The 22,758-nt window shown below is 56.3% G+C and overlaps 3 protein-coding genes across 12 annotated transcripts in view; 1 reads left to right on the top strand and 2 right to left on the bottom strand.

Annotated features, from left to right (window-relative positions):
• The window catches only part of ZBTB46 (zinc finger and BTB domain containing 46), a 53,286-nt gene extending 46,783 nt beyond the window's left edge, over positions 1–6,503 (top strand). For all 10 annotated transcript variants that reach the window (XM_068207815.1, XM_068207816.1, XM_068207812.1 and 7 more), the window contains one exon: positions 1,636–6,503. In XM_068207815.1, the coding sequence (XP_068063916.1) occupies positions 1,636–2,022 (387 nt within the window). In that variant the 3' untranslated portion in view covers positions 2,023–6,503. The remainder of the gene's footprint in view (positions 1–1,635) is intronic.
• SLC2A4RG (SLC2A4 regulator) lies at positions 5,681–11,082 on the bottom strand. The gene is made up of 7 exons (XM_068207822.1): positions 10,393–11,082; positions 9,568–9,677; positions 9,243–9,484; positions 8,765–8,865; positions 8,411–8,657; positions 8,173–8,252; positions 5,681–8,081 (listed from the first exon to the last, which is right to left on the bottom strand). The coding sequence occupies exons 1-7, from the start codon at positions 10,917–10,919 to the stop codon at positions 7,970–7,972; spliced, it is 1,419 nt and encodes a 472-aa protein (XP_068063923.1). The 5' UTR covers positions 10,920–11,082; the 3' UTR covers positions 5,681–7,969.
• Positions 11,083–15,644: 4,562 nt separating this feature from the next.
• Positions 15,645–22,730, bottom strand: LIME1 (Lck interacting transmembrane adaptor 1). The gene is made up of 7 exons (XM_068207809.1): positions 22,471–22,730; positions 20,194–20,441; positions 18,329–18,481; positions 17,766–17,814; positions 17,590–17,677; positions 17,014–17,429; positions 15,645–16,786 (listed from the first exon to the last, which is right to left on the bottom strand). Exons 3-7 carry the CDS (start codon positions 18,442–18,444, stop codon positions 16,400–16,402), a joined length of 1,056 nt encoding a protein of 351 aa, XP_068063910.1. The 5' UTR covers positions 18,445–18,481; positions 20,194–20,441; positions 22,471–22,730; the 3' UTR covers positions 15,645–16,399.
• Positions 22,731–22,758: the final 28 nt, after the last annotated feature.

Here is a 22,758-nt window from a genome sequence, read left to right as displayed (position 1 = left end):
AGCAGCCCTGTCCAACTGCTTTTAAAAAAGTAATAAAATTTAATGCCTTTGCTTGATACAGTAGAAGAATGTCATGGGGACTGGCTCGGGGCAGGGGAACCTGCAGCCAGAGCATATCAGAGGCACTCACAGGCTTTGAACACAGCTGGGACAGGTGCAACACAGAGCCTGAGCCAGTGTCCTGCAGTAGTGAGGGCTGAGGGGCTGCAGTGGGTCAATTTGTCCTCTTCCCAAAGAGCTTTAGCTCAGCTGAGTATTCCAGAGCGTGGGGTTGTGGAGTCAGGTGGTGAGAGCTGGTGATCCCATGCTGAGGCAGGAGCAGGGAGCAGGCATCCAGGCAGCTGCTTTAAAATAAAAGGAAGGACTTTAATCAGCAAAAGCTTTCCCACAGGTTTTTGTGAGCATGAAAAGAAGAAATGAGTTAAAAAGGATTAGGGACTGGTGATATGTACCCAAGGCTCTGGTGACTGCTGGACTGCTCAGAACAACCCCAAACCACTGGCACTGGATCCTTGTGTGCTTCTACACCACTTCCTAAAGTGTCTCCTGAGGATCAGTGCCAGACACAGGACATCGAGTGCCTGTGCTGTCCCCGTGTGGTGTTAACATATAAAAGAATAAAGAAAAAATATATAAAAGAACAATACATACTGGGCAGCCCTGAAGCAGTCAGGCAGTTGGACTAGAAGATTGTCATGGGTCCCTTCCAAACTTTTCTATATATAAATAAAATCAGTATGTATTTTACATGTAGATATGTATGTGTAAGTGAAAGTACCTGATGAGGCTCCTTGTGGTGAAGTTTGGAAATTCTCACTGCCCTGGTTTATTTGTCAGAGGAGCAGGTGGATGGTTTGACAAACTCCTTGCCTTCCATGCAGGGCAAAAGTGGCCAGGGACAGATTTCACCTTTCATCAGGTGTTTTGTGCTTCTCAAAGTATGCAGTTTTGTTCATTGGATAGTGCAGTTTGGCTCTGGAAGTGAATTCTTTTATCCTGCAGAGCATTTTCCTTGCTTCCTTTACTGGCCACGTATTCTGTGATAGCTTCATATGCCCAGGATTCTTGCAGCATGAGTTATGGAAGAGAAATATTTTTGTCTAACTAAAGCAGTCAGAAATAAGGTGAGAAGTGCATTCAGATGCATTTTTTGAGAGATACAGGAGATATTCCAAGTGCTCCTGTTCTTTGGTTCTGGACAGCAGTGGGATCAAGAGGGAGACCACTAAATCACCATGACATTAACACTAGTTTGGTCGGGGTTGTTCTTCTCTGAACAGAACTGGTGCTTGTGGATTGTTTCTTTATTTCTTTTTAACATTTTCCTCTTGGTGGTGGGTGTGATACAACTATTGCACCCCAGAAAACCAGAAGGAAAAAGGAAGAAAAGAAATTATTATAAAAGTTCATCTCAGACTTATGAGTGTGCTGATGAGCAGGCAGTCCCAAAGGATTTTATCATTGTGCAATGTGTCATCATTGCAGGGTTGAATTAATCGTGGTGGGTTTGAGTTCATGGTGGAAGCCAGGTGTGATCTCAGGTAGCAGTTGTGGATTTGCCTTTACAGAGACACAGGAGCAGCTCTCATTCCATCTCTGTTGGCATTCACCTCTGTGGTCTTTCTTCTTCTCCAGGTCCACAGCAAAGATAAAAAATACGTCTGCAAGGTTTGCAACCGGGTGTTCATGTCAGCAGCCAGCGTGGGGATCAAGCACGGCTCGCGCCGCCACGGCGTCTGCGCCGACTGCTCCGGCCGCGGCATCGCCGGGCACCTGGACCACAACGGGGGAGAGGGGTCCCCAGAGGAGTGTTACCCTGGGGAAGGGCAGTACATGGAAGATCCAGATGACATCAAAGTGGAAGGAGACGAGGAGATGGGAGACGACGATGACATCAAGTGGAAGGATGACGTGGGGATGTCACAGGATGATGTGATTTTAGATGATGACAAAGATGTCGACTCCCCGCAGGAGCAGGACAACTCTGGGGAGAACGACAAGGATTTTACCTGGATTTCTTAGGGATTATTTTTTGTTTGTTTTTTTTTTTTGTTTCGCTCTGTTGTTTGTAGGGGGAGGGAGGGTGGGGAGGAAGGAGTATGTTGGAAAAACTAAGTAGCCTTGTTGTCGTCCATGTGTGCAAAATAACTCTTGTGTTTTCTAAACAAGTCCTTCTCTGTTCCACTCAGACACTGTCTTAGCAGGGTTGCTTCCAGCGGCACGACTGACTTCGCCTTCCCCCTTTTCCCTTTCCCTTTTCCCCCTGTGACCCCCTGCCCATGGCCACCCCTTCAGCCAAGTCAGCCAGGCTGCCCAAGAGGGAGGTGGAGTCTCTGCAGGTGTGGGGAGGCTGGTGAAGCATGAATCCTCCTCCCCTTCCTACTCCAAACTGAGCACCGGGGAGGTCTTTGTGTCCAAAGCAGGTTTGTTGGTTGGTTGGGGTTTTTTACACCTTGTCTGTGCTAAAATTCCAGCAGCAGTGGAATTTCAAGCTAAGGTTGTGAAAGCAGATGGATGGATGTGTTGGAGGGCTTCCCCTGATGATACAGGCCTTTTGAAAAGTTATTTAAAGAGTTCTAATTATTTTTTATGGAGCCAAATAGATCAAAAGGCAAGTCAGATTACAGCCTTACAAATACTTCTCTTGGATTCTTAGCTTCCAAAAGAATCACCATCAAAAACAGATTGTGACTTTTCTTGGACCTACTGGCATCTTACCCGCATCCTGTCTTCCAGCCTTGGTCATCCACAGGCACTGAAACACGTTTGTGCTTCTGGAAACACCTTTTGCTCTAGAGGACACAGTTCTGTACCTGTCATTCCTGTCCACAAATATCTTCACTGTTCTCCCTTTGCTCAGCTGCCTTTTTCACAAATATATGCAAACTGTAGCAAAACGAAGGCATTCGGCCAAGTGCAGGATGAGCTGGGGAAGGCGAGAAGCCGAGGTGAGGAGATCCCAGTAGGGTGGAATCTCGCTGCTCCCATCCCATGGACTTTTGTGGGGCCAGGATTTCACCTGGGTACTTTGTTCTTCCTTGCCAATCTCAACATTCTTGTTGATCATGGGTAAGTCTAACGCCTGCTTAATTCATGACAAAACCCTTCAGCTTTAGTTGCACCGGTTCCATGTGAATTTTCCAATAAACCATTTTTTCTTTAAATAAGAACCAGGTTTCTCTCCCAGCATCTCCTCAGACTCTGTGGGGCTGTTCCAAATAGTTGGATTCTCCCTGTTCATATCGGCCACTGTTGCCTTCTTTCAGCTACACCTCAATAACAACAGCAACAGCATGTGTTGAATTTGTCTTACTCCTGAGAAACAGCTTGTTCTACCTTCACCTCTTTGCTTCTGGTGCTTTTTTAAATAAATAAAACAAAAAGCCGAAGACCTCACTCCATCCTTGCCATTGAGAATTTTTTACAATATCTGTGACTGTGGTACCTTGAAACCTGCCACGAAAGACATCCCATTGCCAGAAGCCAAATGACTCAAGGTGCTATTTTCCTTCCTGCAGGCCTGGTGGTCCATGAGGAAAAGTGTGGTTCCACCCAGCAAAGGAATTAAAAGCATATTGTACAATAAACCCCCATAAAGCAAATAACCTGAAAGGATTTAAGCCACTTGGTGCCAGGATTTCATGGAGCATGGTTGGGAGCAGGCGCTCGATCCTGGCACCTGCAGGAGCTGGGTTCTCTCTCCCTTCCCTCCTTCCAGTTGCATCCTGGGTTTATGGCGTTCACTGCCTTTCTCTGCTCCTCAGTTCCTTGCAGACATTCACCACCTTCTCTCTGCATCCAACACCCCAGTTCCCTGTTGCTTCCATCGGGAGCCTCCTGGCTCCTGCCCTGTGGATTTGGGGGTGTTCAGTGCTGTGGGAACATGGGTCTTTCCTAAAATCCTTGGTATGGCTCAGCACTGTTGCTGCTGCCCCTTGGACTGGAGGAGTTAGTGGCACTTGATGCTTTAGGCAGTGAGCATGGATAACCCTCTTCCTTAAATATGGGGACAGCGGAGCAGGTCATGCAGGAACATTTTTCTTAACTTGTAAAAATCTCATTTTGCGTTTTAGCTTCTTTTCCTTCTCCTCCCCTATTTAAAAAGATGTAAAAACCCACCCAGTATGTCACAATTGGACCTTTAGATACCCTTTTCCAATGGTTTCGAGGGGTCCCAGAGAGTGAGGAGGCTGTTCCCTTATCCTGATTTTGGTCCTCCCAGAGTGTGGGCTCTGTATTTATTGTCATTTACCCTGTAAATACGGAGGGGTTAGGGGGTGCCTGAAGTCCTGAATGTGCAGCCTCACCTGTTGCATGTAGACAAATACATACAGTACTTAAAGATTTATCTTTAGCTTTGCTTTTTATATGTAAAAATCTATTTTAAAGAGAATTTTAAAGCCCAAACAGTTCAAACCTCTGGGTTTGTGTCACATTCCGATGGCCCATGCCCTCCAATGCTGGTGTGTGCATCCACCTTCTGAGGAGGAGCAGGTGTGGGCCAAGCCCTCCTCTTCCTCCTTTCCCTTGGGTGACTCAATTTTGTCATCAGAGTTATGGAGTGCTGAGCTTTCTTCACCATCCCCGTGGAAATATTTTATTCTTCTTTATTTTTATTAAAGGTGGGCAGAGAGCCGGGTAGCGTTCAGGAGTGTTTCCAAATTCTGTCACTTTGAGGCTCTTTGAACTGAGGATGCAAAAAATAAAAAAAATAAAAAAAAAAAAAGGGAGAGAAAAATGGAAAATCTACATAAAAACTAACTTTTCCCATGTCATAACCTCGCACATGCTTCTGTCCCACTAACACACACACCATGTACCAAATAAAACCCTTCTAACACCTGGTGTCTATTGAAGTGCTTTGTTCTGATGGAGGTGTGCAGAGTTGGAAACACAGGGATTCATCTTTAACCTTCTATGCTCTGACTGGGTTTGAAAAACAGGAATTTGGGCGTGTTTTTTATGCTGAAACTTTATAAACGTCATCAGTCACTCCAGGTGATCACATCCCTCCAGCTTCTCTCCGGGGTCTCTCGGATATACTGCCTATGCAAACTTCTGCTCTTGGAGATTTAAACAAAACCCCACTAATTCTGCCTGTTCTGCATCTCATCTTTGTATTTCCCTTCAGGGCTTTGTATACTTCACTGAGGTTCCCTTTTTTTAATTTTTTCTAAATATATATATATATATATATGTGTGTGTGTATATATATACAGACTTAGTTCCACAACAATAATTCCCTTAGAGGTAAAACTTGGATATACTCCATCCTGAGAACTTGCAATTCATTTTTTAAAAGCATTTGTACATGTAAATGTTCCTCCTTGAATTCTTTGATTACCCTCATTTTTTATTTTAAATCTGAGTGCCAGGAGTAGAGAGCGGAATGGGGCAGAGGGCATCGTCCCGTCTGTGCCCTCTGGAAAACATCCCAGGGATCCATGGACTTGGAGAGCATCTTAAAGGATGGAGACAAATGAGGTCCTTGTGTTGATTTGAGATTTCCAAAAATATTCTTGAAATCATGAATTCCCCAGTTTTGTGGTTTTTAAGGTCACCCCAAAGCCTCACAGCTGCAGAGCGGCTTTGTGGAGAAGCAGAGGGGGACTTCTCCAATGAAGGTTTACAAAGTGATTGTCCCTTCCCTTCCCTTCCCTTTTTTTTTTTTTTTTTCCTCTTTAATCAAAAATCATTTTTTTGGACAACAAAATGAGTAATTTTTGTCCGGAAGGAAAGCCACTCCAGCATTACTTCCCCTTTTGTTTCCTCTCCCCACTCCTGCCTTTAAACACTCCATTTTCCCCAAGCAAAGGCTTTGGGGTGGGTGGCTGCGTTTTGGGACTGTCCCTGAGCACCTCCCCTCGAAGCTCCCCCTTTTGCACATCACCCTTGAGGGAAGAAACTCCATGAAAACAATGCAAAAACTGGAATCTTTTGCAATATTCTGAAAGATAATCTAATTTTCGCTCATTCTGTGACATGTGTGACTCCTACAAAAGCCATAATTAATGGTTCCTTTGATTTTGTAGATCCTGAGTCGTGTTTTGAATTTCAGCCTTTTTTTTTTTTAGTCCCCTAGTCAAGAGTGCTGTGTGTATGCTTTCATATATATTTATTTTTCAACGTGCTTTAAACCTGTCTACAAAAATAAAGCTGAACAAACACAAAAAGGATGGTGTTTGAAGATTGTTGATTTTTTTTTTTTGCTGGGAATATTCTATATTATACTGACTTTATATTAATTATTATAAACCTGTGTTTGTATTGAAGATGTGTTTAATATTTTGGGGAGGTTGAGGAGAAGTCAGTGGGAGAACATGCTGTGTTGTACTGATTTTCTGTCAATGTAGTTCAGGTAAATCTGATTTTATTTTCTAGTTGCTGCCCAGTTCCTCGCCTGCCGGGGGCTGCCCCTCGGATAGAACCTTTGTGATGGGATTTAGCTTAGACATACCTGCAAAAATCAATCAGTTCAATAAATTTGGAAATTGCTGCTACAATTTTGTCTGCTTTTTCCTTTTAAATACATAATTATCATCATTTTCCTCCTTGCCCTGTGTGGAAGGATGGGGCAGCATGGGGACCAGCAGGGAGCCCTGCTCACCCCCAGGCTGGGGGTGCTGCTCCCTCCACCTTCCCCTTCCCCATCCCAAACAGACACCGGTGGCTCATTCCCTTCCTCCCTGCTGCCTGTTGGTGGCAATTTCCTTATTTTTTGGGCATTATCTGAAATTAAAGTAACTCCCATATGAGGATGCACAGGGTGATGCCATCCCTGGGGGCTGTGGGATGCAGGAGGGGGGTGACAGCAGTGGGTCTGGGGGTGCCAAGGGGCCCAGGGTGCCCACCCTGCCTGTCTTAACAGTAACTAAAGAACAGGAATCATTAAAAAAAATCCAAGTATTTTATTCTTTTTTTCTTTTGGATCTGATACATCACATCCCTGGAGGGGACAAGTGGGGGCACAGCACCAGCCTGACCCATGGGGCCAAAGCAGTGTCAGACCCTGCAAGGGGGGACCCTGCAATGGGGGGGGTGGTCCCTGATGCAAAGGGAACCTTCCCAAAGGGCAGGAGGGTGGCAGGGCCACCACCCGCCCTGTCCCCTCCCTGCATGGGGAGAGGAGCAGGGTGGCATGGCCTGGCCAAACCCGAGCTGCTGCCTGGGCTGGAGAATGACAGGACAAGAGGGGAGAAAGGGTCTTGAGGGGGAAATGGATTAGGTTTTTTTGGGTAAAAAGGGGGTTTAAAGTGAATTAAACCCCTTGAAACCCACCCAGGGCTGGAGACACCCCGCTGCCGCAGCGCCGCGGCCCGCGCGCTCTCGTGCTGTGGGAGGGAGTAGGTAAAAATATGAATTTTCAAATATTTTATTTAAAAAATAAAAACCACACGAAAGAAAAAAAAATTAAAAGTAAAGGAAAACAAAAAGACCCCTCTTTGTGCAGTTTGGCTTAGTGCAAATGGGCGCATTCCTGCAGGCACTTCCCGGGGCATCGCCCCGGCGGGGGCTCCCCAAAACGAGAGAGAGAAATGACATTACAAAGAGTAAAAACCCCCCTGGGGGGGGCGGGGGGGGGCAGGCGCCCACCTCTGCCCTGGGCACTGGGGCTGCCCCCCGGGAGCAGGCGGGGGGCAGGAACAGACACCCCCTTTTCCGAGCCCCTGCCGGCCACAGGCACAGCTTATTTCAGCCATGGGGTGTCCCCAAACCGGAGTGGGGAGGGGGCCGGGGGCAGCCAGACACCCCCTGCCAGCCCCCCCCGGCAAGGAGCCGGGTTGGATTGATGGATTTAGCTTATTTTCAAAGGGAAAACAAGGCAGGGGGCACAAGCTCCGTGGCAGGGGGGCTGTGTGTGTGCATAAAGCTTTCGGGGGGCCGTTCCCTGAGTCCGGGGGGCGGCCGGGGGGGCGCGAAGGCACCTCGAGTGCAAAATGTGCAAGAAGGAGGGAGCGGCGGGGCTCCGTCAGTCGAGGAAGCGCTGGCAGGCCTTCTTCCAGCGGCACGCCGTGCACCACATCTCCCGGTGCTCCATGCCGTACACCTTGCGGCACTTCTTGGCCTCCCCGCGCGGCCGCCTGCGGGCAGAGGGGACAAGTCACCAAGTCACAGCCGCGGGACACGCGTGGGTGAGAGGGGACAGGGTGGGGCACGAGAGCAATGGCTCACCTGGGCACGGCCGGTGGCTTGGGTGGTGGCGGGGTGGGGACAGTGGGGGACACCGGTGGCCGTGGCGGGGTCCGGCAGCCCTGGAGAGGGAGGACACAACCCTCATCAGACAAGGTGATGAGGGAGTGCAGCAGCCTCACCTCCATCCCTGTCCCACTCCATCCCTGTCCCACTCCATCCCTGTCCCACTCCATCCCTGTCCCCCATCCCAGTCCTCCTCCATCCCTGCGCCCCCCACCTGGTACGCGTGGTCAGTGTGGACGTGGCAGCGGCCGGGGGGGCCCGGGGGGCTGCAGGGGGAGGCCAGGGCCAGGTCGAGGATCGGCAGAGGAGCCTCGGGGCCGGGAAAGGCGGGAGGCACCGAGGAGGTGGGAGAGACCGGGGTGAGGCTGGAGAGCCCGTCAGTCAGCGCGTCCACGTCCATGTCCAGCTCCGTGTAGTAGAAATCCTCCTCGCCATCACTCTGCTCCAGGTCGGCTTTCCTGCTGCGGGGAGAGCAGAGGCTGGCTGGGACACTCTCCCCCAGCACTGCAGGACCCTGCAGGGGGTACCAGGGGGGCTGGGGGTGTCCAGGGGTACCCCATGTGCTTACCCAAGGTGCATGGTTCGGATGTGCTTCTGCATCCCTGAGGAGCTGCTGAGGACTTTGCCGCAGCTCTTCCACAAGCACTTGAACATCACCTTGGTGGAGTTCTGCAGGAGGGAGGTGTCAGGCTGGCAGCCCCATCCCCATCCTCATCCTGATCCCCAACCTCATCTCCAGCCCCACTGTCATCCAGCCAAAATATCATCCTCATTGTCATCCCCCACCTTACCCCCATCATCACCCACATCCCCAAATTTATCTCAGCTCTCATCCCTATCTCCAACCTCATCCTCTTCATTCCCATCCCTAATGTCATCCTCCTCCTCATCTCCGTCCTCACTATCCCCATTCCCAAACTCATTCCCGTACCCAACCTCATCCCAACTGTCATCCCCATCCTTAACCTCATCCTCCTCTTCATCCCCATCCTTACTATTCCCAAAACCCAACTTCACCCCCATCGTCATCCCCAGCTTCATCCCACCTTCCTCTTCCGTGGGGTGGGCTCTCCAAAGACGAAGTGGGTGCTGTCAGGCTCATCAGGGCCCTCATCCGGCAGTGGGCCAGGCAAGAAGGTGCTGGGGACGTGGCTGGAGAGGGGGGGTGAGGGGGTGGAGGGGGTGGATCGGTCGCTGGACGGGTCCCAGCTCCAGTCCCCGCTGGTGTTGCTGCTGCTGCAGCTGGAGGACATGGCAGGAGCCTCCTTCCAGACCTCGCTGCCAGGCTCTGGTGAGGAGGAGGAAGAGGAAGGTCAGCTCCTGCCGTGGGACACACGTCCAGGGATGGGGGGGACAGGGATGTGCTCTCACCTGGGCCATGAGTGGCCGGTTGGTGCCCGAGAACCAGCGGGCTGGCAGAGAGGCTGGTGAGCACCGCGGCTGCCATCACCTCATCAATGCCCGCCTTGCCCGAGAGCTTCCTGCCAGCGAGAGCAGAGGGGCTGTGTCAGGATGGACAGCCCCCTGGGACCCTCTATCGCTTCCCCTCCCTCACTGAGGTGCCAGGACCTCCCACCCACAGTGGCCTGCACCCACCCCAGGTTTGTGTGAGGGTACAGGGGTGGCACAAGGTCTCAGAGGCCCCACCATGTTGGCGGCATCACCAGGTGGAAAGGCACCCACAGGTGTCCCACACCCTGCAGCACCCCCTCCAGGGATCATCCCAGCAGCTGGCTGGAACTGCCCTGGGCATGGCACAGGCAGCAGAGCAGGCAGAGGTGCAGGCAGAGGTGCAGGCAAGCTGCCAAAACGCCACTGCCTGTGCCATGCCAGGGGCAACCCTCCGTGACAGTGGGCAGCACCGTGCTGGAGGGTACTGGCACCTGCATCCTGCCCAGGGATGCAGGGATGGCTTGCCTAAGGCCAAACAGTTTCTTGAGGTGGAAAAAAAACTATAAAAAATTTAGATTAAAGAAAACCCCAAGGGATCAAGAGCACCCGAAAGCATTTTGCAAACGGATAACCTGGTGATGCTCCCAGCTGGGAGTCCCCGGAGCTGCCACAGCGGGACAGCCGCTCACCGCCGGGGATCCCGGCGTGGCCAACAGCGGCCAAAGTCCTCCTGCAGAAAAAATCCCGGCTCCCGCGGTGAGGCCGGTGCCGGTGGGAGGGTGGTGGCCGTGCCGGTGTCCCTACCTGTGCCGGGGCACGGGGATGCACTGCACGGCCGAGTGCAGCGCCAGGCAGCGCTCCAGCCCCGCGTCCAGCACCCGCAGCATGGCCTCCTGGCTGGCCGGGTCCTGGCGCGGCGGCGACTCCTCCAGCCAGCCCTCGGATCCCAGCGGAGCCTGCGGGAGAGACGGCAGCGGGCAGCAGGGATCCCCGAGCAGTGGATTCCGCAGGGATCCCCGCGGCCTCGGTGGGATGGCGAGCTGGGTTTGGGGGGCTGGATCAGTGCCTCCGGGCAGGGCTGTGGTGGGAGCCTGCCAGCCACTCCGTGGGTCCCCCTGGGGTAAATCCCAAGTGGATCCCAACGGGTCGCAGTGGGATCCAGCCAGGAGTTCCTTAGCACTCTCCAGATCCCCCCGTGCTGCTGCTGCCAGCACCATCACCCACCGGCTGAGCATCAGCAGGGATCCGGCAGGGATCTCCACAGAGCCAGGAGACGACCTGACACCCTCCTGGCAACGCAGCTCTAAGGTGGCGGCACCCACATCCCACATGCCGGTACAGATCCACACCTTACGGATCCACACGCCAAGTTTATCCCGCTCTGAGCGGATCACCCGGGATCCAGCGGGTATCCCAGAGCTGGGAGCGCACTCGTGCCTGCCAGGCCGATCCCAGACACCGGCACCGAGAGGATCCCGCTCCAGGGAGACCCCACGTGATCCAGCACCAAGTCGATCCCGCTGCAAGCGGATCCCGCTCCGAGCGGATCCTAGCTGCTCTCCCTGGGGCGGGGCTGGGCGGATCCCCGCGGCGGGAGATCCCTGGAAGATCCCAAAGAGCTGCGATCCAGGAGAGACGATCCCGCCGGGGGCGCGGGTGATGCGACCCACCACCACCCCCCGCGCCCCGCCGCCACAACCCCCCCCCCCCCCCCTTCCCGCCCCCCAAAGTTTATCCCATCGCGGCGCCATTTTACCGGCGGGGAAAGTTTCGGGCGGGCCGCTGTCAGCTGTCACCGCCCCCCCGCCGCCTCCCCCGGATCCCACCCCGGTCTCCGCCGCCGCCCCCGGTACCTTGGCGGCGTTGGCGCGGGCGGCGGGCGGCGCGGGCGGGGGCGGCGGGCGGCGGCGGCGGCGGGCGGGCATTAGGACCGCGGGCGGGCGCGGGGGGTCCATGCGCGGAGCGGCCGCGGCCCGGCGGGGGGGAGCGCGCTCCGCCGCGCGCGGCCCCGGTGTCGGCGCCGGCCGGGCCACGCCCCCCGAGCGCCGCGCCATTGGCCGGAGCGCGCGGGCTGGAACGCGGCCGCCGCTCTCCGCGCCGCTGATTGGCCGCGGCCCGCTGCCACTTCGCCCGCGGCGGCCACGCCCCCGCCCTCGCGAGGCCGCCACGCCCCCCACGGCCGCGCCACGCCCCCGCCGGCAGCGGCCATCTTCGCGCGCCCCGCCCTCCCGCCGCGCGCGCTGCCCGCGGGACCCCCCCCCCCCAAAAAAAAAATAAAAACCACCCCCCCCCAAAACCCCACCACACCTCCACCAGGCCGCCCGGGTCACCCCCCACCCCACCACTGAGTGCCTGCCGGCACCCCTGGGGCCGCCGTGAAGTCACCCCCCCCTTTTCCCGCCAAACTCGCGGGGCTCCCCAAAAGTTGCAGAGGACCCCCGAAAGTTCCGATTTTGTTGTTACGGCGCGGGATTCTGGGCGCCGCCCAAATAAACGCGGGGATCCCGGCACCGAGGAGCATCCCGCAGAACTCCCGACGGCTCCTGCGGACTTACCGGGGTGAAACACGCAGCGTTAAAATTTGGGGGATTCGCGCGAAAGTGATGTCCCCCGCCAAATTATAGGGCTGCCGATAAGTTACAGGGGTTCTTCAAACGATGCAGAGCTCCTTACAAAGTTATACTCCCCAAAATTTGTAGGTTCCCCCCAAAGTTCTCCCCAAAGTTTTTAATCCCCTATAACTTGCCTGTAGGGCTCTCCCATCAGCTCTAGGGCTTCCCCAAAAGTTACAGGCACCTTCTGCTACAAAGGGGGTGTGGTCTGGGCTTTTGGGGTATGCGCGCCGTTCCCAGTAGGAAAGAAGTCCCTTATTCCACCGTCAGTCCTGCCCACCACGAGGAATCACTGCCAACCCCCCCAGCGTCCCCCCCAGAATGGGGGGCTGGGTGTGGGTGGGCTGCGAGGGGTGCGGGAGGTATTTGGGGTACTGAGGTGCGTGGGGGGTACACGGGGTGCATGGGCTCCACGGGGAGCATGGGGGGCCACCCGGGCATGTGGGATGCATGGAATGCCCTGGGTACACGGAATGCTTGGGAGTGCGTGGGGTGCATGGGATCCTGGGGTGCACTGGGGTGCCCTGGGTGCCTGGGGTTGCAGGGGGTACCTGTAGTGCAGGGGGTATGCGGGGTCCGTGTGATACATAGGGTGCGTGAGGTTTTGGGGTGCATGGGGGGGTTTGGGAGCTCCGGCTGGCGCCCACCCGCGTTCTGCTCCTCACCTGCCCCAAAACCCGCGGGGCCGCGAGCGCCGAGCGGCGGCGAGGGGCCACCAGGTCCTGCTCCTGCTGGATTGACCAAGCCGCAGCTTGAAGGCCGGGACAGAGTCCGTGCTGCTGTCCCGGATGGTGGCCCCCACTGTCCCCCCCGCCTGTCTCCCCTGCGTGTCCCCTGGGCTGCCTGACACGGCTGATTCCCGCGGCTCGGGGCCGTGGGGCTGCTGGGGCGGCATCCCGGGGATCCCCTGCCTGGGGAGGCGGTGTTCCCAGCTTGGCTCCTGGGGCGCTTGGCCACCGCTCGTTCCCTGCTCTGGTGGAGGTGGGGCTGGAGGTGCCGCTTCCACCCTGCGCCAACCCCGAGTGTTTTCCTAAGAGTGAAAACAGCAGCAAACCGGGAAAACCCTCATGAACCCGGCCAAGGGCCCGGTGTCACACCGGCGCGGCCGCCCGCCGGGTCTCCCTGCACGCCGCAGGAACTGGGAACCAGCCGGGAACCGGGACACCCGCGGTGCCCCAAAACCCGCCCGGGCAGCAGGGGAGGAGGAGCACAGCCGCAGCAGCCTTTATTGCCCGTCCTGGCCCGTCCCTGGGGAGTCTGATCCCGCCGCCCCCGTTAGCGCAGCCCTGCAGGAGCCTGCGGGGCCCGGGGGAGGCTCCGCGGCCGCCCCCGCTCTGGTTTAATGGTTAACGGCGGCCGAAGCGCAGAGCTGGAGGCTCCGGCAGCTCCGCTCGGTGTTGTGCAACTCCACGAGCATGGAGGCAGGGGGGCATCCGAAATTTAAAAAGTGGTCAAATTAAAAAAAAAAAAAAAATCCTGAGTTGGAAAGGCCGTGCAAGGATCATTTAGTCCAACTCCTGGCCCTGCACAGAACTCCCCCAAGGATCACCATCCCTGGGAGATGCCCCCGTGGTACCTGGGTGCCCTTGCCAGGGGTTGGCTGCGGACTGGACTGTGATGCCCTTCGCCCAGGTGGTCTTGCAGAGGGAGCCGCGGCCGTGCCCGCACCGCCCGTGTCCCCTGGCTGCCTGCTGGGCGTGCGGAGCTGCCGGGGGACGGGGCCACACGGGGGTGAGCTTCAGGGATGGGGGGGCTAGGCGGGGTGCGGAGCTGCTCAGGCGTGGGGCTGGTTTGGGTGGAGAGCCCTGTGCTGCCGTACGGCCACAGAGCTGCGCGGGCTGCGGAGCCGCACGCGGTGCAGGGACACAGAGGGTGCGGATCCTTATGGCACGGAGCACCGTACAGCGCCATGCAGGGTGTCACACCGCGCAGGTGTCACACCGCGCAGGTGTCGCACCGTGCAGCGTGCAGTGCGCCTTGCAGCACCGTGCTACATCCTACAGCGTGCAGGACTATAGGATGTGCAGCCCCGTTCGGCCTCTTACGGCGCTCGCTGGGCTCCTGCTCGCTCCCTCTTGTGGGAACGGCGCCGTTCAGCAGCCCCGTGCCATGGCAGCGTGACAGAGCCCCGCACACGTCTGTCCCTCAGGGCTGACGGGGGGTACTCCCAGCCCTACCCTCTCCCCTCGCTCTGATCCCAACTCCGACCCTCCCGACCAGACACTGAGGCTCCAAGTGATCTTTGGGCATGTGTTCTTCATTCACCAGCCAGATTTCGAGCCTCCAGCCAGGGCTCCAGGCACGTTTTCCATCACCCTGAGGACTGGGCAGTTGTTCTCTTATTTGAGTCCGGCTCTCCCAAGTCCCACAGGAAATATGGGCAAGGGGCAGCCCTGCACAGCTTTTGCTGCTGCTGGGGCAAATTGGAGACCAAATCTGGCCACCTCATCTCTGCCACAGCAGGAGCTTTCCCTTTCCTGGTGCCATTCCAAGCCTGCCTTTCCAGGAAGGTGGCACAGTGGTACCCACATCCCCACGGGCAGCGCAGGGACCGGAGTGAAGCCACACTGATCCCACACGGAAGTGATGCTCCTGTGCCTGGCAGCACAGCCCAAAACAGCTCCCAGGGGATTCAGGTGGCGCAGGAGGGACCCAGCCACGTGCGGTGGGATGATGGAGAAGGGGAGCAGGGGAAGGATGCGGCCGGGGACAGCGTGGGGGGAGCCCACACGTCGTTGTGGCGGACTGGCAGCAGGAAGAGCGCGGCAGCACCGGCACCAGCCGTGCTCTATCAGCGCCCTAATCTCGCAGGGGGATGGGAGAAGCTCTTGAGGGCGGCTGTGGTTTGGTGTCGAGCTGATGACGCCTGGGGTGCCTCCAGCTCTAACGCCTTCAGCGAGGCTTGCTGAGCGCTGCGTTTTCGGTTTTCATCTCTTCACCCGCCGCGGTGCAGGGCCAAAGATGCCGAGGGAAGGCGCGTCGCTTCCTGCCACACAGCCCGGCACGGCCCGGCCCGGCCCGGGGGCTGCGGGCTCCACCCGGCTCCACTGAGCACCAGGCCATCGTGCCACGAGGGCAGGCAGCCACTGGCCATGTGACCAGGGCCACCGTCATTGCCTCGCCACGGGAGAGGAGGGAAGTTTAAGCGCCGGTACACATCCAGCTCACCCAAGCTTTTTCGGCACGTGGAGGCTGCAGGACCCACAGCAGTGATGGGGAGGTGAGCAAGGAAGCAAATGCTGAGCAAACGCAGCCCTGTGCAAGGCTCTGCTCGGGCACAGATCACCCCATTCGGCAGCTCTGCGTGGCTGTGAGTCCCCATTTCAGAGGTGCCAAACCACCCATCCAGGGCGGGTGCACTCACAGTTACATTGTGCTCAAAGCTGCCCTCTCAGCACCAGTTGCACCAGCAGCAGCAGCAAGAGCCCCCAGGACCAGGGATTTAGACTCAGTTTAAGAGTGTAAACCTTCTCTCAGCCTTTTAATGGTGTTTGGCAGAGGGCTGCCCATGGAGACACCCTTGCATGGGTCTGAAAGGGCGGGAATGGAGGATGGAGCAGAGCCCACAGCCCACACCAGTGAAATTTCTGTGTTGTCCTCTGCAGGGTGAGGAGATAGACTCAATGATCCCTTGTGGGTCCTTTCCAACTCAGGATATTCTATGATTCCATGGAGGCACAGGGCTGACACCATCTCCCCATAACGTGGGACATTCTGTGATGGGAGCAAAGCTTCTCAGGGCTTCCTGGGGGCTGGAGGGGGCCCTGCTCTCCCCCAGGCAGTGTGAGGAGGACAGAGACTCTCAGTCATAGCAGAAACCTCCTGATGGGGGTGTGATCCTGCAGCCCAAGGCACGGGGCTGGCTGCAGCCCTGTCACCCCCCTGCCCCAAAATGTGACTGGTCCCCACCCTGTTCCCCTCTTGGTACCAGTGCCAGCCCCGTCTCACTGGGGTCCCACACAGCACCCAGCACCCCCAAACTGCCCATCTTAGGATATCCCACCAGCAACCTGCTGGCACCAGCTGGGCTGCGATGGGACAAGGACACTCACAGAAAAGTAACACAAAATATATACAGAGAGTGAGTGCAGGGCACAGGGCTCTGGTGAGCACAGGGCTCCTGGCACCTGTCCCTTTGGCACCTGACGGTGTCCAGCCAGGTGGGACCCCCCTGTGGCCCTGCCCCTGCTCCCGAGGGGCTATAGGTTGGTGATGTAAACCTCCAGCCCGTTGGCCGCCGTCCGGGCAGAGGCTTTCCGGGACTCCCCTGCCCAGACGTCCGCCACACTCTCGTACAGGTTCTCGGGGACGCAGGGCTTCCCCGGCTTGTCCTGTTTTGCTGCCTTCTTCCAGTTAATGTCCACAGCCTCATAGTCAGGGTTGGGGCCACGGGCCTGAGCAGTCCATGCTCTGTCGCTGATGGACTCGTAACAGGGGTCAGGGGGACCTGGGGCTGCTGGGGCCCCCTCCTGCTGGCAGGGGAGCAGCCACCCATACCCTGCCTCCTTCACAGCCCTCGGGGTTGATGCAGAGACCTGCGATTTCTTCCTGGTGGCTTTGCACACCGTCGAGTACATCTCCTCCAGCTGCAAAAGGAAATTTTTTTGCGGTGGAGGTCTGGGGGCAATCCCTACCCACTGCAGGGGTACCCTCATGATTTTGTCCTCCCCATCTTCTGACAGCGTCCCAGGAGGATCCTAGCAGTGGATCCTAAGTTACACCCTGCTCCACACATGGGCACTACAGGGAGACAAGGAATTAAATGACCCCCCCCCGCCACGTGCCCCATCCTTGCTGCCCCCCAGAGTCCTACCTTGGCCTTAGGGGCACTGCCTGCACCATCCCAGCAGTGCTGTGCTCCAGGGGGTCCTGCCACAGCCCCATCCTGCACGTCCACCGACACCGCCTTCTTCACTTTATGGACACAGGCATAATCGGCTGCCCCACGCACAGCCCGTGGAGGGGACACCTGGGTGCCAGCTGGCATGGGGGGCACCGGGGTGCCCTCCCCCCCCACTGCCAGGCACTCATAGACAGCGTCTGGCACTGGTTTCCGCAGCGGGGTGAAGAGCAGGTTGGAGTAGGTCTGGTCGGGGGGGGTTGGGGAAGTGGCCAGGGGCTCAGGGACAGGGATCTGGGGCAGCTCACGGTGCAGGAGGCCAGAGCTGTGCAGAGATTCGCCTCCAGGGGCCGTGGGACCGGGGAGATCCAGGCTGGCTGGACGCTGGACTGTGGGAGAGAAGGGGAAATGAGGGGATGCAACAGGCACCAGCCCCTGTGCCAGCGCCGTGGCACGTCTGTCCATGACATTGATGGGCAGCATGGGGACTGCAGGCAGTTGCCAAGGGCCACCAGCCGCTTGGGCTCCCCCTGCTCCACAGCCACTCACCGTCGTCTCTGACCTTCACCCGGTACAGCTCGTGCAGCTTCGTGTCCGACTTGCTGAATGACCGCAGCTGCGTCTGGCAGAGCAGGGCCTGCCGTGGGGGAACAGACACCCTCAGGCTGGGCTGAGAGCCCAGACCACCCCCAGGGCTGATCCTGCCCCCCAAAGTGTGCTCTTACCTCATCCACGAGCTTCACCCCGTCTGGAGCAACCTTCTTCCTGCTCTTCCTGCAGGGAGAAGTGGGGCTGAGCCCAAGGCAGATGGCAAAACCAGGGGTGAGGAGCTGGTGTCGTGGGTCCCCAGTGTGGCACTCCCAAAACCCACATCCTGCTTCTTCCCCAACCCCACGGCAGGGTCTGTGCTGGCTGGGGACATCACAATTGCATCCTGCACCCTGTCACCCTGGGGACATCACCCTGCACCAGGCACCACTGGCACCACCCTCAGCACTGCCCCTGGCATTGCCCCTCCTGCTCACAGCTCAGCCCTCGCTGGGCTGCTCCTCTGAGGTTTTTGGGTGTAGAGGCTGTTCCAGGGGGCTGTGACACACAGGGATGCAGGATCAAGCCAGGTAGAGCTGCACTGGGGCACAGGTGGGGGCTTGGGGTGAGCAGAGCCCACGGTCCCAGCTCAGGATGGCTGCACACAGTCTCCATGTGCAGCCACCAAATGCCACCGAGGGCTCCCCAGCCCTCTCCCAGCCCCAGGAGGGAAAGTGGAGGAGCCGTGGGCAGCACGTACCGTTTGCAGGCAGCACACAGGGTGCCCAGGTAGACCAGGCCACCGAGCAGGGCCAGGGCAGTGCCAGCTGGCAGGAGCTGGGTGCCTGCTGTCCCCTCGCCGCTGGCTGCAGCCATGGGGGAGCCACTTGCAGCACAACTGCAGGGCTGAGCTCTGAGGAGAGAGAACACGAGTCGGAGCTCAGCCAGGACCTGCTGGGCTCACCATGGCATGAAAAGGTGCTCTGTGACCCCCAGGGCTTAAGGGACCCCTGCAGCACAGTCCCAGTGAGAGACAGGGGGTCTCTCTGGATGCGGACATTTCACCAGGTGTCTCATTTTCTGGCCAGCAATTGCTGTCCCCAGAGTCACCGTAACACCTCCAGTGCCCAGCCCCATGTGGACACTTGGCAGTGGGTCCTCTGTCACCACCAGGGAAAACTTCAGATTTTGGTTCCTTTTGAAAAAAACAATCCAACAAAACCAGCGGGATTCAAGCTCACAATTTGCCACTGAAATGGTGAAAAGGAGATGCCCAAGAGCCCTGAAAACCCTCTGGAGACACCCTAGAAATGACAGAGTGCTCTCTGGGGACACCAGGACACCAACCCAGGCTGTGGGATGGGAGTGGCACTGCTCCTGAGCATAGGGAGGCCAGTAAGGACAGGCAGTATGACACAATTTCCTGGAAACAGGGTGAGCTTCAGCATCTCTTTCCTCTCCCTCCTCTCGCCCTGGCCTCAGCAGAACACACCAGGACACCCTCCCTCTGCAATGGATGCACACATTCCCTGTGCCACCACAACCCCAGGTCTGCAGCCGCTCTCTGCTGTGACACGAGAGCAGAAAACACCCCATCTTCCCACCCCTTTCCTCTGCCTAAAGCTGCGCCTTGCCCAAATCCAGCCCTTGTCCCTGTGCTTTCCTCGGGGCAAAAATCGTCCCCTGCAAACTGTGGCAGCACCAGAGCAAGCAGTGCAGGGGCAGGAGGGTGCTGGGGAGGCTGACACAAAGCACAGGTGCTCCCCAGCCTGTCAGGATCACCTCCTTCCCCAGGAGGCTTTTGGTGACCCCTGTCCCATCATTCCCATGCCACCATCCCCATCCCTGCTCTGCTGCCAGCGCGCTGCAAACCCAAAGCAAAAGCTGACCCCCCTTCACCCTCACCGGCGTCGATGGTGGCTCCGGCTCCCAGCTCTGCACAGCTCAGCTCTGTGCACTCTGCTCTACAAAAAAAGGCTGGCCTGTCACCAGCACCCAAAAAATGCCTGATCTGAAGGGAGACGGAGGCAGTTCCTGGAGTAAAACATAGCTTCAAGAAGCCACGGTAGCTGATCCAGGTGGGGCCAGCAGTAGGGTCCCTGGGCAGACCTGAGCAGGATCAGCTTCCACCAGCATGGATGGGAACCCAGAGATCTGCGGGATGTGCTGAGCACCTCTTACTCACCCTCTTGCATATCTTCATCCGGATGACAAAGCCCAGATGAGTGCTGGTGAGAACTCACCCTGCCTTGTGTGAATCTCAAAAGCTACTGCAGATTCACGGGAGCTCCCCTCTCCCCTGCACCCTGGGTCACACAGCAGCATCTTTGACACATTTTTACCCCAATAACCAGAAGGTCTCTGCCCATTTGCAGCACCCTTTTATCTGTGAGCATCCTTTTATCTAAGAACTTCCCATGCCTTTGGAAACTGCCCTGACTGAAGCATGAACTCTGGAGAGCAATTATTTCAAGGTAGAAAGTGAGACAGAGAGGTTTTAAGGACTAACCAGGCTGGACAGACTGGCTTAGATCAGAGCTGGGAGGGGGAGGCTGTTCCCTTTCTAACATTTTAATTAGACAACACAGCTTTTCTGTCTGAGCATACTTTAATTATTCGGATTACCTGCAACAAGGCCTGTGTGTCAGACAGAGCCTGGAGCTCCTCGCTGGACTCGTTCAGCTCATTAGAGTGATGGAACCATGGGCTGCAGGACCAGGGCAGAGCTGATCAGGATCTGGAGTTGAGCAAAGTTCTAGCAAGGTTTGACGGCTGGGGGCTGGAGTGATGTTGGAATCGAGGTGGGAGCTTTCAGCATGCTGAGGCAGGCACACACGGGGCAGCTTATCCCACAGCAGGGGGATTTTCCATCCCTGAATTTTGAAGATTGAAAGGAGAGACTTCCTTGAGTAGGAATGAATGCAGAGAAATTCTTCTGGCCTACTTTCTGTCGAGCAGGTCGGTGATTGCTGCAGGATTTCTGAGCAGTGAAACTGTGCAGCACATGCTCCTCAGTGTTCAGGCTCAGCAGTCACTGGGAGAAGCCACTTCTTAGGGCAACACGTTGGGTCTCCCAAAATCACAGATTTGCGAGCAGAACCCAGTGCCTGACTAAAGACACTCAGGTGGGACTGAGCAGGTTTGCAAGGCAAAGTCTCAGCCAGACCTTCTGAAACCTACACCTGAATTTCCTGCCAATAAAGTTATCGATCTCCCCGTCCTGGGGCTGCTCCCCGGGGCAGGAGACTCAGCAGACGGCGTTTCGTAAGGCGCTGGCTCTGCCAGCCCAGCCGAGGTGGCTTTGGAGGTGAGGGCGGGCACAGGTACGTGTGACAACACCACAGCCCTCTGAGCAGGGATCACTCCCTCTGTGTGACACCCCAGCGCAGGCACCCTTCAGGCAGATGGGTTGCTACTCCAGGACGGGGGAGTTTTTTGTGAGTCCTACAAAAGGTGCAAGTTCCTCATCTGGGCTTCCTGAAAGCAAGATTAAATTCACTGCAAAACCAACTGCTGCTGCTGATGATTCTGCCTGGCCTCTGATTCATCTCCCCAGATAAAACCACACAGTGCTCAGTGCAGGGTGGCAGGAAAAAAGTCTGCAAAGCTACTCAAAGCCTATTTGCACAAAACCAAGAGGAACATTTTGAGCTGATTTCCATCAGCCACTGTGCACACAGCTGCAGCAAACTCTGCTCAGGTACCCCAGGGAGTTGTGCTTCAAAAAAAGGCCCAAGAAGCAGAAGTAGATAGATTTTTTTCTTTTCAATTACAAAAAGTGAAAGCTCTGTTTACAGTCATTCACAACATTGAATCTTCCCTGGACCATGGGGTGCAATTAGTGAATTTTAAGACTATTTCAAAAAAGCAGGCATAAGATCTTACCCACTTTGCTTATCTCTGTAATGAGATTTCATGGTCAAACACCTCTGGGGGCTTTTCATTTAGAAAGTGCCAGCCATACTTATAAATGCCAGACCCAAATGCCAGAAAACTTGGATGCAGACTTCTAGCTGCAGTTCTGATCGCTGCTCAGATGCTGGAGTGGCTTTTGAGAAAATACAACTTTAAAACTTTCAGGTGAGTGACTGTCAGCCCACACCACAGGGCTTTGCTCGAGGCTGACACCATTTCAGCACTTCTCTTTCTTCCTGCCCTTCCCTGGTTGCTGAACACTCACTTGGGCAGAAAAATACTCTTTTAAGGCAAGAATCAGCTCAAGAGCTTTTCTGCAGAGCTGAGCCACAGCAGGAGACCAGCGGAGAGCTCGGAGCTGCTGTTATGGGGAGCCAGATTCCAAACTACAGCATGGCTGTATTAAGGAGATGTGTCTTCTCCAAAACCATCTGCCTGCCACAGTGGTTTCCTTTGCCACAGATGCACTACTTCAGCATCATCTTGGGTTTTCAGAAGACAGCATTTCAGGGACCACATTCTCAAGCCTCCTCACCCAGAGACAAGAACTCAGCACTTTCCCATTGCACACACCACCAATACTCCTGTCCCCCTCCCCACAAATCAACTGGAAATTTCCACAATGCCACGCGCCTCTGAACTGAATTCATTCACCCCAAAAGCAATTTGCTTCCACTCAGCCTCCAGACCTCAGCCATGGGAGCCCAGCAGCACTACCAAGCTCCACCACTTTTTCTTCCCTTTCAAGCCCAGTTACAGAGCACAAACCATGGAATGACAGAGCTTGGAGCCCAGCTCACAAAACTGAACCCAGCTGAAGCTTCCCAGAGCAAAGCAGAGCAGGAATCCTGCCTGTCCAGTCTATCCAGCCCCAAGAGCATCTCCGACAATGCTGTGATTTCTGTATACATTGGGGGTTTAAGGTATTTCCCCCCAGTTTAGCTGCAGATTCCTCATTTCCCAAGCAGGAAAGCCACCACCACTTACTTGCAGGAACTCAAAATCCGGTGAGTGTGGAGCACAGGGATCCAATCATGTTCTCTTCCCTGCCAGCCAGCCTGGAGAATTTCATTCTTTAGCCCGCAGCAAGTCCCAGTCAAGGCCTCCCGCACATTTCCAACATCCCGATCTGAGCTCTCCCGCTCCCTGAGGAGCAGCCGGCTGTGAGCAGACACTGAGCACACACACCACAGCTTCCTGGCCTCGGAGGTGGTGGCTTCACCCCGGGGTAGGCTGGGTCTGTGCTCGCAGCCGGGCTCCCGGCACACCCGAGCA

This window comes from Anomalospiza imberbis, chromosome 17, assembly GCF_031753505.1.
Source record: "Anomalospiza imberbis isolate Cuckoo-Finch-1a 21T00152 chromosome 17, ASM3175350v1, whole genome shotgun sequence".
Taxonomy (NCBI): domain Eukaryota; kingdom Metazoa; phylum Chordata; class Aves; order Passeriformes; family Viduidae; genus Anomalospiza; species Anomalospiza imberbis.
Note: the sequence above shows the minus strand (reverse complement) of the source record. Positions and strands in the feature narration are given on the sequence as shown.